The 15754-nt window shown below is 42.7% G+C and overlaps 1 protein-coding gene across 1 annotated transcript in view; it reads left to right on the top strand.

The window, feature by feature from the left end:
* The window catches only part of stt3b (STT3 oligosaccharyltransferase complex catalytic subunit B), a 94467-nt gene that overhangs the window by 58832 nt on the left and 19881 nt on the right, over window positions 1-15754 (top strand). Inside the window, exons 4-7 of the mRNA XM_078415120.1 lie at window positions 34-99; window positions 2212-2311; window positions 13197-13295; window positions 14990-15136. Coding sequence (XP_078271246.1) covers window positions 34-99; window positions 2212-2311; window positions 13197-13295; window positions 14990-15136 — 412 coding nt within the window. The remainder of the gene's footprint in view (window positions 1-33; window positions 100-2211; window positions 2312-13196; window positions 13296-14989; window positions 15137-15754) is intronic.

Raw genomic sequence — 15754 nt, 5'->3', positions numbered from 1 at the left:
TGTTTAGCTTAATCTTTGCATTATTCGTTTTAGGTCAAATCTGTGAAAACGGGCTCTGTTTTCTGGACTATATGTTGCTGCTTGTCCTACTTTTACATGGTAAGAGATCCAATCCTGTTTTCGTATTCCATGGAGTTCTATTAATGCTAAAAATAATTTGATGGAGTGTGCTTCTCTTGTTACTTGTATGAATAAAGCTTGTGCATGGTATTTTGTCCCCTTCCCAGAGCACCATTTCCTATTTTTTGTTGTAAAAAGATGTTTCTAGAGATTCAGGGTAGCATAATGATTATATGGGTATATCTTGTATATGTCACTTCCTAATATGTGTGGGTGATCCACAAGGATCTTGAGGATTAATTATCAAGGACGCCAAATCTTCAATCATTTCAGTTTACACCATGTGGTATAATAACCAGTGGACATCATGAAGTCTTGGACCTTGATATGTTTTCTGTCTGCATTTCTGGACATGGTCCAGAGCTTGCTGTGCTCCTTGCCAAGTTGTTCCAGTGCACATACAACGCAGGTATCTCTCCGAAAGTGTAGAAAGATACGCAGATATGTCCAGTCCACTAAAATCAGGTGAAATCTAATTATTACCCAATTTTTCAACTGTTCATTATCAGCAAAGTGATTGGCAATAAAAATGCTATGAAATAACACCTGCTCATCAATAATGTACTCACTGATGCTCAATGTAGATTTAACCAGAACTGCAGCTCCAGATATCAATACAAAACTTGATCATGGGTGAATGAGTTGAATTTCAGAGGTGGGCTTCGAGAGGCACACTTGACCAACTTTAATATTTTTAAAAAAACCTTGATCAACTAAAAGTTCCAAGCATACACCACAAACACGTTACTAAAAGACATTCTTGCAGGAATCTAAAAGCAAATAAACTACAGAAATAAACTAATAACTACAGAATAAACTACAGAAATAAACTAAACTAATAAGCAAATAAACTGCTGGAATACTAGACATAAGGATTTGGCCAGGCAGCATCGGTGGGGAGAGGAACAGAATTATTGTTTGAGGTTGATGACCTTTCATCAGTTTGTTTCAATCATCAGCAGATTGATGAAAAATGTTAATGGTGCAAGGTTGCAGAATATTTCCGGCAGTTTTTTTGTTTTTATTACATACCTGCAGGAATTCCTGCAACAATGTCATAGATCCAACTGTCTTGCGATGCTTTCAGGACCTTCCCTCCGTCATGAGGTCAAAAATGGGTTGTTTGCAAATAATTGCACATCGTTAAATTCTGTTTATAAATCCTTACAATGAAGAAGTTCATACCTGTGTGCAGAAAGACCCAACTAATATTAAGGGGCTGGTATCATTAACACTGCACGTGTGTCAGGGTTCCCGAACATCAATGTCCTGATTAGAAAGTTAACCAGACTATCCACATAACGACTCGTGTAACCAGCAGATGAGAGCCTGGATGCCAATGAGGATAAGGTAACCTTCTTGATTAGCACAAGACCTATTTCCCAGATTGTTAACTACGATTAGTAGAGTTCTTGTGACATAACATATGTCATGGAGAAACACACTTGTGCAGTTCATCATGGTTTCCTGGATGGATTTAATTAGTTTAGGAGGTGGAATCATCTGGAAGGACAGTGACAAAGTGTATGGCAATAACTGCACTTAGTAGTTTCCCCCCATAAACCCTGTACCATCTGAGCTTTTAAATAAGGACCTGCCACCTCATTATCACTTATTATCACTTCTTCTTCAGAAGAAGGGTCCCGAATAAAAACAACAAATTGCCTATCCATGTTCTCCAAGAGATGCTGCCTGACCCATTGAGTTACTCCAGCACATTCTCTTTTTTTGTAAACTTGTATCTGCAGTTCCTTGTTTTTACACGGTTTAAATATTTGGTTGCAAATATTTTGTTTACCTGGTGATTAAAATTAGTTTGTGGCTTAGGTTTTCCATTCTGTACCTAAATTCAAGAATGTTACGTAACTTTGTCAACTATCACGTCAATTGTGAAAGATAAAACACTTTCCCAACCCAAAGTGTTTAGTTCAAGGGACCAAAAGCCAAAACTGAAACTCAGAGGCATGGAACATATCAAGTGAAGTCTTCATGGTTCAGTACTGGTCTTGAGGATCATTGTATTTTGTCTGTCATGCTTTGAAGATTTACTTGTATTTTATATTAATTTTTATTTTTGCACCTTGGTTTCAGGTATCAGCATGGGGTGGCTATGTGTTCATCATCAACCTTATCCCACTACACGTATTTGTATTGCTACTGATGCAGAGATTCAGCAGAAGGGTTTATATAGGTCAGTAAAGAAATCTACAGACTTATGTTATTTGTTCTACCATTAATTACCTTAGTGTGGTTATTTTAGAATGTATCCTAATATATTGGCCAACTTTGATCTACCGTGGAGTAGCATATGGCAGTCTGGGGTCTGAAAATCTCTTGCGATATCTAGGCTTCATCCATACTAGATTGGAAACTAATTCAGCGATGGCGGTTTACAGTTAAAATCATGGATGTCATGAATATGAGACCAATGTTATTTTCCTTCAGATGCTCAGTACAGGGCCTGCTCTACAAAAGCAATATGTGTATGCATGGAGTCAATTGAATGGTAGTTGTCAGAAAACTATGACCCAGAATATGGAGTCAGTGGCAAACGAGTTCTGACAAAGATTTAGTACAATATTTTGGTGAGGACTTGGCATGTTTCTGCCATTTCTTCTCTCAGTTGAAAGTACGATGGAATACCTAACCTTCTGTGGTTGGCATGCCATCGGGCAGACTGAATAGACAATCATGGTGCAAAATTCTCAGACAGCACATCAAAGCGCATTTCCTTGACATATTTAACTTCTCTATAATGTTTACTAAGGAATGAAGTATATATTAAAGCTGAAGCTGAAAAATGAAATAACTTGAAATGAGGGATTTTATTTTCGTAAGTTCTATCTTTTACCTGAATACATTTGTTATGTGCACCAAAAATAATCTGCTGCCAGAACTCAGCAAATCAAGCAACATCTGTAGGGACGGCGGGAGGGGAGGGAGGGGAGGGAGGAACTTTCGATCTCGGGTTGAAATCATACACCAGTGCACAGTCGCGCAGCGGTAGAGCTACTGCTTCAAAGTATCAGAGACCCAGGTTACATCATGACTATGGGTGCCTGAATAAGCTGAATTCTGGGAATTGTTATCCACGAAGGTAAAGTGCAGAGAGTGGCTCCAGCATTCTGGAAGTGATACGCAATATAGAGCTAAGTCATTAAAGGGAATAATGGAAGCTCTAGGAGGGTGAAGAACTCAAGCCTCCAGCCCTGAAGAGCTAGTCAGCACAGTGACTTCATACACTTCACTTCCAATTTCCATCCTGCCCTTAAATATACCTGGACAATCTCCGACATCTCCCTCCCGTTTCTGGACCTCACCATCTCCATCACAGGAGACAGACTAATGACTGACATCTACTATAAACCCACTGACTCGCACAGCTATTTGGACTACACTTCTTCCCACCCTGTCTCCTGCAAAAATTCTATCCCCTACTCCCAATTCCTCCGTCTACGCCGCATCTGCGCCCGGGATGAGGTGTTTCACACTAGGGCATCAGAGATGTCCTCATTCTTCAGGAAACGGGGCTTCCCCTCTTCCATTATAGATGAAGCTTTCACTAAGGTCTCTTCTACATCCCGCAGCTCCACTCTTGCTCCCCCTCCCCCCATTCGTAACAAGGACAGAATCCCCCTCGTTCTCACCTTCCACCCCACCAGCCAGCGTATCCAACAAATCATCCGCCAACATTTCCGTCACCTACAACGGGACCCCACCACTGGCCACATCTTCCCATCCCCTCCTCTTTCTGCGTTCCGCAGAGACCGTTTCCTCCGTAACTCCCTGGTCTACTCGTCCCTTCCTACCCAAACCTCCCCAACCCGGGCACTTGCCCCTGCAACCGCAGGAGATGCAACATCTGTCCCTTTACCTCCCCCCTCAACTCCATCCAAGGACCCAAACAGTCTTTCCAGGTGAGACAGAAGTTCACCTGCACCTCCTCCAACCTCATCTATTGCATCCGCTGCTCCAGATGTCAACTTCTTTACATCGGCGAAACCAAACGCAGGCTCGGTGATTGCTTCGCTGAACACCTTCGCTCAGTCCGCCTTAACCAACCTGATCTCCTGGTGGCTGAGCACTTCAACTCCCACTCCCAGTCTGACCTTTCTGTCATGGGCCTCCTCCAGTGCCATAGTGAGGCCCACCGGAAATTGGAGGAACAGCACCTCATATTTCGCCTGGGCAGCTTGCAGCCCAGTGGTATGAACATTGACTTCTCCAACTTTAGATAGTTCCTCTGTCCCTCTCTTCCCCTCCCCTTCCCAAATCTCCCACTGTCTTCCTGTCTCCACCTATATCCTTCCTTTGTCTCGCCCACCTGACATCAGTCTGAAGAAGGGTCACCCATTCCTTCTCTCCTGAGATGCTGCCTGACCTGCTGAGTTACTCCAGCATTTTGTGAATAAATACTCCAGCATTTTGTGAATAAATAAATACCTTGTACCAGCATCTGCAGTTATTTTCTTACACTAGTCAGCACAGTATATCCCCATGGGTGAGATAAATTATTTAATATGCTTAAATGCTGTTTTTCACCACATTATGCATGTTGATAAAGATGGCAACGCCAAACACTTTCACAAAATGTTCCAAGCTCTTAGTTGCTTTATATGTTGTTTCCTTGTGGTTTAATTACTGAATGGTGCCTTTCCTGCTGGGTTTGTGTCATTTAGTTAATTGGCTTTTGTTTTTTTGTGGAAACATCATTCCAAATGTGAAGGATACATTAAGTGATATTTTGAAATGTGATGGATCTTAATGCCGTCGAGATGTGCATACTAAGCTAAACTTCCAATTATATCGGAGGATGGTTTTGCAGGCAGAGTTGTGAGGCTACTTTCATAGCAATAAGAGAGACTGTACAGTAGTCTTTCAGCAAATAATTCATTCATAATTTGTGAACGGGTAGTTGCAATTTACTGGGTTTATTTTCTGTTTGTTCTAAAGCCTGAACCTTTCCCATAACACCTGAAAAATCATGGCTGTATTTTGCACTTATGTAGTCATATCTTTCGTGAATATCAGTTGGATTGATAGTAAGGAAAGCAAGTGCAATATTACCATTAATGAATGAATGAATAAGTTTATTGGCCAAGTATGTGCAGATACAAGGAATGTGCCTTGGTGCTCCGCTCACAAATGACAACACAAACATACAGTTAATAATTAAGAATAAAGCATAAACACATCAAAACAATAAGGATACAACATTACGGTCTAAGCATGTGGGTGAAAATAAACCAGAGCAAAAAAGAGACTACAGACTTTGGTTATTGAGTACAACTATTACTCGTGGAAAAAAAGCTGTTTTTATGTCTGGCTGTGGCTGCTTTGACAGGACTTTATTTTGAGGGGACTAGGATATAAAAACAGGAATGTAATGCTGAGGCTTTATGAGGCACTGTTCAGACCGTATTTGGTGTTTTGTGAGCAGTTTTGGGTCCCATATCGAGGAGGGCTGTTCTGGCATTGGAGAGAGTCCAGAGGAGGTGGGACGTTAACGTTTGATGAGCGTTTGACGGCACTGGGCCTGTACACACTGGAGTTTGGAAGGATGAGGGGAGACCTCATTGAAACTTACCAAACAGTGAAAGGCCTAGATAGAGTGGATATGGAGAGGATGTTTCCTCTAATGGGAGAGTCAAGGACCAGCCTCAGAATAACAGTACATACCTTTTGAAAGGAGATGAGGAGGAATTTCTTTAGCCAGAGGCTGATGAATCTGTGGAATTCATTGCCACAGGCTGCTGTGGAGGCCGTCAATGGCTATTTTTAAAGGGGAGATTGACAGATTATTGACTAGTAAATGTGTCAAAGGTTATGGGGAGAAGACAGGAGAATGGGGTTGAGAGAAAAAGATAGATCAGCCATGATTGAATGGCAGAGTGGACTCGTTGAATGGAATGGCCTGATTCTGCTCCTATGACTTATGAACTTATGATTTTGATGTCAAGTTGCAGTTGGATGATGTGGGGAAAGGAAAGAAACAAATTCCACAAAGAAAAAAATCTCAGTCATAAAGTCACAGACTAGTCAGTTTGAAAGCAGGCCCTTTGGCCCACCATGTCCATACCGACCAAGATGGTATTCTGAGCTAGTCCCATTTGCTTGAATTTTCCCATACCCCTCCAACCTTTTCTATCCATACTTAGTATTTTCTCCCCATACCAGCCTATTTGCGAATTAATATTTGCAATATACAGGGGCGGGGGTGTGTTTGTGTGTGTGTGTGTGAGAGAGAGACAGAGACAGACAAGTATTCAAATATTAATATTATAGTTGGATTTTGACCTTGAGTTGTGTTGAGGCGATCTGGGCAAAATAAAAGAATTAATTCTTACTAAGAAAAATTCTCAGACTAGTTGTATGTGTGTGAGAGGGAGGCATATTTAACAGTATCATTGTATGCAAGTATTCAAACTTTAGTATTTTGGCCAGATTCCATTGTTGCAGTTACTTCAAAGTGTGGCTAAAAATAAATATGCTGCAAAATTAATTAATACAATAAATAACATTTCAGAAACAATTTACTTGAGATGGGATTGTTATGAATATTTTACGGTAAAATTAAGTAACAGCTGTCATTGGGGGAAGAAAAATATATTGGTGGTAAATGTATTTGCAAACAATAATACGAACGAAAGGATGATTTAATTGTTGTGCAGCTTGAACAATAATGTATGTGTGACTGGGAATTGTGTGATATACTTCAAAATGGCAAACTAATTACCTAATTAAGGTTTTCTTATGCTGTTAAAATCTGTTGTGCTTGAAAGCTCATTGAAAAACGTGGCCAGAAGGTTGTGGAGAATATTTGCAGTAATTTGATTTTTGATGTAATGGCATAATTTCATAATATTGTAAAGAAAAATAAGGCAGTAAATTGAACTTGATGAAAGCTGAACAGAACTCTCGTTTACAGCATTTCCCAAATATTTCTAAAGCAAAATTTCTGACTGCATTGGTTGATAAAGCCATAATTGTATACATAGTGTGATCATTCTTACACTGCTTTGAGCCAAATCCTGATAAAATTAAATTCAACCCACATGGTGTAAAATAGTTTTCATTAAATGATTGAACATTGCCATTTAAAAAAAGCAGCTTGAAGAACAAAATGCTTACTGTTCCACTCGCATCGTTGCGGTAGATGGGCAGAGTAGAGGATGAAACATGCTGGGATTCATCTCAGCAGTAAATTGTCCAAGCTTTGTTCTTTATCAACCAATGCACTCAGAAATGTTACTCCCAAAATATTTGGAAAATGCTTTAAACACAGAGTTCCTCGCAGCGTTTATCAAGTTCAACTTAATGTCTTATTATATTTCTCTGCAATATTATGGAATTATCTAACCCTTGGACACCTTGTCTTAAATTATACACTTGTCGCAATGATTTTACAATGGTTACAATAGACAATAGGTGCAAGAGTAGGCCATTCAGCCCTTCGAGCCAGCACCACCATTCAATGTGATTATGGTTGATCATTCTCAATCAGTATCCCGTTCCTGCCTCCTCCCCATACCCCCTGACTCTGCTATCCTTAAAAGCTCTATCTAGCTCTCTCTTGAATGCATTCAGAGAATTGGCCTCCACTGCCTTCTGAGGCAGTGAATTCCACAGATCGGTTACGGTTGTATATTCTTGGTCGGCAGTAATAGTTGTGCCTTTTAAAATCTTATAGATGAGATTTTTTTGGAGAATTATCATTTCTGTGCATGACGTTGTTTGCGTTAAAAGTAAAATATTCTGAGTTTGAACATAAAAACTTATAGTCAGTTGGTCAAGCAGCAGGTGAAACGGGGGACTGAAGGAGACCAAGGCAGCTCTGAGAATGAGGGAGAATAAGAGAAGGTAAGCCCAGATTCACAGTGAGTGTAGGACAGTACTGGGTGCTTGGTTATAGGAACATAGAAAGATAGAAAATAGGTGCAGGAGGAGGCCATTTGATCCTTCAAGCCAGCACCGCCATTCATTGTGATCATGGCTGATCGTCCACAATCAATAATCTGTGCCTGCCTTCTCCCCATATCCTTTGATTCCACTACCCCCTAGAGCTCTATCCAACTCTCTCTTAAATCCATCCAGTGATTTGGCCTCCACTGCCCTCTGTGGCAGAGAATTCCACAAATTCACAACTCTGGGTGAAAAAGTTCCTTCTCACCTCAGTTTTAAATGGCCTCCCCTTTATTCTAAGACTGTGGCCCCTGGTTCTGGACTCGCCCAACATTGGGAACATATTTCCTGCATCTAGCTTGTCCAGATGCAGATCCCCTGCCGGATCCTCTACAGTTTGCGTCTAGGGCCAATAAATCGGTGGACGACGCAGTCAATCTAGGCCTGCACTTCATCCTCCAGCACCTAGACCGCAAGGGGACCTATGCCAGGATTCTGTTTGTGGACTTTAGCTCTGCTTTTAACACCATTGTGCTACACTACAAACTCTCCCAGCTGACTGTGCCTGAACCCCTCTGTCAGTGGATCATCAACTTCCTGACAGACAGGTAGCAGCATGTGAGGCTGGGAAAGCACATCTCAGACCCGCAGACCCTCAGCATAGGAGCACCGCAAGGCTGCGTACTCTCCCCTCTCCTTTACTCTCTACACCAACGACTGCACCTCCACAGACTCCTCTGTCAAGCTCCTCAAGTTTGCGGATGACACTACCCTGATTGAACTGATCCAGGATGGGGAGGAATCTGCCTACAGAGGGGAAGTGACACAGCTGGCGTCCTGGTGCCATCGCAACAACCTGGAGCTCAATGCTCTCAAGACAGTGGAACTAATTGTAGACTTTCGAAGAGATCCCCCTCCCCTCCCCCCACACCATCAACAACACCATAGTCACATCTGTGGAGTCATTTAGGTTCCTTGGAACCATCATCTCCAGGGACCTTAAATGGGGGCCATCATCGACTCCACAGTCAAAAAGGCCCAACAGAGGATGTACTTCCTGCAGCAACTGAAGAAGCACAATCGGCCACAGGCAATGATGGTCCAATTCTATACTGCTATCATTGAGTCCGCCCTCACCTTCTCCATCATGGTCCAGTTTGGCTCAGCCACCAAGCACGACATCCGTAGGCTGCAACGGATCGTTCGCACAGCTGAGAAGGTTGTTGGCTGCAACCTTCCCCCCATTGACGAACTGTACACTGCAAGGGCCAGGAAGCGAGCGGGCAAGATCATCTCTCACCCCGCCCACCCTGGCCACAAACTCTTCGAGGCACTTCCCTGTGGAAGGCGACTCCGGATTGCCAAAGCAGCCACAGCCAGACATAAAAATAGCTTTTGTCCACGAGTGATAGTTCTACTCAATAACCGAAGTCTTTAGTCTCTTTTTTGCTCTGGTTTATTTTCACCCACATGTTTAGACCTGTAGAAATGCAGACCTCCCAACCCTTCCGAATTTTGCGGAAAGTTTGCGCTTTCTTATTTCATTTCCGCCATTCCGATTTCGCCTTACATTTTCCAGCAAAATACATGCCTCTCACCTTGCCCCGCCACTGGCCCGGCCTCGCCGCTGTACTCGTCTCGCCTCGCCGCTGGCCCGGTGTAGAGGTGTAAAATCATGAGAACTATAGATGAAGCTGAATAGTCTCATTTTTTCCCCCAGGATAGAGCTGTTCAGAACTGTTGGGCATTGGCTTAAGATATGAAGGGAAAGACTTTGGGGGAGGTGACGTGTGTATGGAAGGAGCTGTCAATGGTGACATGTAAAAGATATTTAGACAGGCTCATAAATAGGAAAGGTTTGGAGAGAAAGGAAACAAATTCAGGCAAATGTAACTAGCTCACTTATTGGGCTGAAGGCCCGTTTTTTATGCTATTCAACTCTGACTTGAAGCTTCTTTTGATTCTGTCAGGAGAATGACTGATGTAGGCTGCTGAAGATAGATCATTCTCTTATTGAATGAGTTAGTCTCGTGAGCCTCTGTTTCCACTTCAGGTTGCAATTAAAGAGTCCACCTGTATGTTTCTGAGTTCTGATTTCTTCCCGGCTTGGATTTTCATAAAGACGAGTTATCTAAGACTCGGGGATGAAAACCACGTCTTTATTCTCTGACAAATACCGTCAAATGTTATGTTTGACATATAATCCTGAGTCAATTGCTTCCTGGGGACTATGTAGGTTTTGTTGCAGTCTGAAGGCTGAGTACTAATGAGGCAGACATTGCCAACATAGGTTGCTAGTTCAGATTTATTTATAAACAAAATAATGCATGAAAAGAATATAACAACAAGACATACAATAACTTGAGCAGCAACATCACAAGTAGGCACGCAGTAGTCCATAAGCAAAATGTGGCATCTGTTCAAGATCTGAAACAAAAACAAATTGCTGGCATTATTCAGCATGTTGATTAGCTCCTGAGGAGAAAAAAGCAGTTGACGTTTAATGACCCTTAATCAAAACAGGACAGTGATACCTTCAGGGACCCAGGTTCATTTGTGACTTTGGATGCTGTCTTTTCCATCATCTCTTGATGGATGTGATGGGAAACAATCCTCACAGAGAAATCTCTGGGCTGGGAAGAGCTCTCTGCAGCCAAATATTGATTGATTGATATTTTATTGTCACGTGTACTTGGTACAGTGAGATTCTGTTTTGCATACAGTAAAAGTATGCAAGAGTCACCATGTAAACGGCGCCGACAAAGTTATAAAAGTATTCGATATAATTCCTCTTCCTTCTCCCCCAGTGCCTCTTTGTTCTCGGTGGCACACGCCACGCCGCGTCCCTCTTTGTCCTTGGCGCCCTCCGCCCATGCCGTGTCCCTCTTTGTTCTCGGCAGCTAACCCCACTACGGGTCCCTCGCTGTTCTCGGCGGTCTGCCCATGCCCGGTCCCTCTTTGTTCTCAGCAGTGCACCCTCCACTGCCCGTCCTCGGCCGTCTGCCAGCACTATGCGGACGATAGCTCTCTGACTCGCACCGACGTCCTTCCTGTTCGCTGACGTCCCTACTCGCGCTGCCGGCTGCCAAGAGGCGACGACAGAGACCACAGAATTTGCATGATCTGTCAATAAGCGGGGCGGGTGCTGCCAGTGTGGAACAACAGGCCAGACTCACCTTGCTGGCCAGCTCCCCATCTCAGCACTAAGCGGCAACTCCACCTGCCCTGTCTCACCCAGCACCAGATGTCACAGGCAGCCTCGCCACACTGAGCCATGGAGCAATTCACTGGTGTGGTGAACCAGTAGCACACTGCAATTGCAGGGCTGGCTACAGGGGTGACACGGTGGCGCAGCGGTAGAGTTGCTGCATCGCAGCGCTTTCAGCGCCTGAGACCTGGGGTCAATCCCGACTACGGGTGCTGTCTGTAGAGTTTATACGTTCTCCCCGTGACCGCATGCGTTTTCTCCGAGGTGTTCGGTTTCCTCCCACACTCCAAAGACGTACAGGTTTGTAGGTTAATTGGCTTGGTATAAATGTAAATTGTGCCTAGTGTGTAGGAGTGTTGATATGCGGGGATCGCTGGTGGGTGCGGGCTCGGTGGGCCAAGGCAACACAGGGAGGGTCGCGGTTTACATCAGGATCTTTGTAGTGAAGTTCCCGGCTCAGCTTTGCACTGTTGTAATTTATTCTCTCACATATCCATCAACTTCTCTTTGAATCATTTACCTCTTACTTACATCAAGAGGTAATATGTAGTAACAATTGACCTACCACCATATCCTTCAAAATGGTGGGGAAAGGGGGGGAGGGGGAAGAACCGGAGCCCCAGGGGAGACCCACACAATCACAGGGAAAATGTGCAAATTTCACAAAGACAGCATCCAAAGTCACAAATGAACCTGGATCCTTGGAGGGTTCACTTCTTCTTCTTTCGTGTCCATCATCCATCTTTCAAATGTTACATCACTGTCATCGTCCTTCCTGAAAAGGGCACAAGCTTCCGGTGGCAATCAATGGGAGCCATCACTTGTACAATAGATGATGGTGGTAGCAGAATTAGCTTAGGACACTTCCAGTTTCCAACCCCGCGACGTGGACACTTCTGCTATGGGGCCGGAGGTATCACTGCTGTTTTGATTATAGGTCATTAGACGTCAACTGCTTTTTTCTCGACAGAAGCTGAAAATACCTAGTTGTTTATCTAGCTGTTGTTTGTGGGTCCTTGTTTTATGTAAATTGTTTGTCCTATTTACTTACAATAATGAATATATTTTGCAAGTACTACTTCAATAACAATATTCCCAATTAATGTTAGGAGATCTATTGTCCTCCAAATTTTTTATTTACTGCATGGAAAATCCTGCTTATTTGGCTATGTCAAACCCTAATGATTAAATTGCTAACAGCCATGCACCTACTTATTTGGATTGAAGTTTGCATTTTAAATTCTCTGTTCCCTGACACAATTGCTTTCTTCCTCAAAATGTCTCTGTAAAATAAATATGTTTTACAATCTTAATCAAAAATAATTGTAATTTGTTTGCGGACTTTTCCCAGTACTTAGAAATGAATTTTTACAAGTTTGTGTGCGTTTGAATAAATCATTTATAGAACGTTTGAATAAATCATTTATAGAATGTATCCTGCTGAACAAGATATTTGTATGGAATTTGATTTAGGCCAAAGGGATAACATATGAAGACCATTTAAAGGCACAGGGCCTGTACTCGCTGGAGTTTAGGCGGATGAGGGGATGCCTCATTGTAACTTACCGAATAGTGAAAGGCCTGGATGGAGTGAATGTGGAGAGGATGTTTTTCCACTTGAGGGAGAGTCTAGGGCCAGAGGCCATAGCCTTGAGGGAAAATGGGATATACCTTTAGACAGTTAAGGAGGAACTTCTTTAGGCAGAGGGTGGTGAATTCAGAGGCTGTGGAATTCATTGCCACAGATGACGATGGAGGCCTTGACAATGGATATATTTGTACGGCGGAGACTGACAGATTCTTGATTAGCATGGGTTATGGGGAGAAGGCAGGAGAATGGGGATAAGAGGGAAAGATGGAACAGCTATGATTGAATGGCAGAGTAGACTTGATAGGCCTAATGGCCTAATTCTGCTTCTAGAACTTGTGAATGACATTTGGTTCCTTAAAATGTAAATGTTCACAGCTTACAGCACCTTCTACATTGTTGGCTTGATCTTATCAATGCAAGTGCCATTTGTGGGGTTTCAACCAATCCGAACAAGTGAACATATGGCGGCAGCAGGTAAGTGACTTTGTTTTACAGTGCAGAACAACTTGGCTCTGAACTCTGCAATCCTAGGCTGCAAGCCGTTCAACCCTATAGTATGAATGCCATAAATCTCAGTTAGTCGTGCTGTCACTTGCTCTTTCCTCCTTTGGCTATATTAATTAATTCTTCAGAAAAGCATTCAGCATAATAAATCCAGAAAGTAGCAGCTGAAAATTCAAAATGTTTACCTTATTAGAGATGCAGCAAATCCAGGATGTTTGCCTTAAGCCTAGCTTTCAAGGTGGATTTGGTACAAGAGGTCGGAGGTGAGGTCTTAGCAACCACAGTTCTGACATAATTATTTCTAAGCAGCTAAATGATTTTTGAATTGGTTTCCTATATTAAATGGACATTGTTTAACTGTCCAAATGGCAGTATTTACTCTAAACACCCTGCTAATGCCCTCTTTATATATATAACTTAAAACCTGAGTAAGACGTTGCGTTCCCAGAGTGAACATTATGTACTTTTGCCTGCACTTGCTCATAAATGCTTTTACATAGGATTAAGTGTGGCAACTAAATACTGTTGAATGTAATCATTGTAAGGACTACTTTGCCATTAACGTAGTACCTCCTACTCCCACCCCCAAGCCCCAACTTCCAGAAAAGAGCTAGGAAATGATGGTCTAAAATTTCCCCTAAAAACTCAACACCACCACGTGGAAATGCCAAACTTGTCCCTCGTAACATTGCATCAGTTTGGGACCAGCGCACAACAGTGTGGAAATGCAGAGTCGTCTCACTGCACCTCAACGTTTGCAGTAGCTGGTGTGATTTTTTGGAACCTCTCAATAGTAGTGCTAGGAGATCTGCCTGCTGGACCGACACTAGATTAGACCCGAGAGTCGGTCACACTTGAAAGCCCTGTCTGTTTCAGTGGAGTGAAATGGTGCATTGAGATTGCTTTGGTCAGCCAAGCGCAACTTTTATAATGACGAAGATAGACACAAAAAGCTGGAGTAACTCAGCGGGACAGGCAGCATCTCTGGAGGGAAGGAATGGGTGACATTTCGGGAATTACCCCTAAATAAATATTGTTAGGTGCCACTCACATGTTATAGTGATACAAATACCGTAGCCAGATAAAAATTCAGCTTTTTAAGCGTCACACATTCCTTCTCTCCAGTGATGCTGCCTGATCTGCTGAGTTACTCCAGCATTTTTTTTGATACATTCGATTTGTACCAGCATCTGCAGTTATTTTCCTACAAAACATTAGCTTTTATCAGGTTGTTACAAAATACACAAGTTTCCAAATTGAGTTAAATTTTAATGATTAAAATAATATTAATACAAGCTATCCCATGCTTCCCTCGCTACATCTCCAATGTTCCACCTTCTCATGCTCTTCTAAGATGCACTCAAGTCTCTCTCTGATCAGAATGAGTCCAATCAAACCTGCAGATGCTGGTTTAAACCGAAGACTTAGTCTGAAAAATGGTCTTGACCCGAAACGTCACCCATTCCTTCTCTCGAGATGCTGCCTGTCCTGCTGAGTTACTCCTTCATTTTGTGTCTATCTTTGGTCAAAATAAATGCTGAATGTCATGGGCCCTTAGGTTGAGAAACTAATTGAACAATGTTACGGGCTTTATTTTTTTAACATGTTTGTACCTCTTCTTTGGGAGAGTAGATCATTTCACCCTCTTGTTCTCTTGCAATCAGGTGTATTTGCCCTGCTCCAGGCCTATGCCTTCTTGCAGTATTTGAGAGACAAGCTGACAAAGCAGGAGTTCCAGACATTGTTTTTCTTGGGAGTGTCTCTTGCAGCTGGAGTGGTGCTTCTAAGTGTTATTTGCTTAACTTATACAGGTGAGTCCATGTACGCGGTGTTATTGTACCACCTATGTGTTCCTACCCCCACCTCTCGTTCTAGTTGCCTGATCATATACAAAAGTAGGACAACTTGGTTTTCATTTGTGCGGCATGCTGGCTCAACGGTAGAATGGCTGCTTTACAGCACCAGAGACCTGGGTTCGATCCTGACTACAGGTGCTGTCTGTACGAAGTTTGTACGTTCTCTCCGTGACCTGCATGGGTTTTCCCCGGGAGCTCTGGTTTCCTCCCACGTTCCAAGATGTACAGGTTTGTAGGTTAATTGGCTTTGTAAAATTGCAAATTGTCCCTCGGGTGTGCAGAATAGTGTTAATGTACAGGCATCGATGGACGGCGCGGACTCAGTGGGCCGAAGGGCCTGATTCCGCGCTGTATCCCTAAACTAATTTTTTTTTTTTAATTTGAGAGATACCGAGTTCTTTAATGCAGCAAAACATTTTGCTATCTTGGTGGTGATGCCTTATCATGACTTTCAAAATAGGGTTCTTGAATGTATATGTTCCTGATGGATACAATATTTTATCAATAACCATCACTACACAAATCCTTTATTTTTATCCTGTCGTTGTCCTTTTTGTTGCTGAAATAATTTTC

This window comes from Rhinoraja longicauda, chromosome 2 (genome assembly GCF_053455715.1).
Source record: "Rhinoraja longicauda isolate Sanriku21f chromosome 2, sRhiLon1.1, whole genome shotgun sequence".
Lineage (NCBI taxonomy): Eukaryota > Metazoa > Chordata > Chondrichthyes > Rajiformes > Arhynchobatidae > Rhinoraja > Rhinoraja longicauda.
Note: the sequence above shows the minus strand (reverse complement) of the source record. Positions and strands in the feature narration are given on the sequence as shown.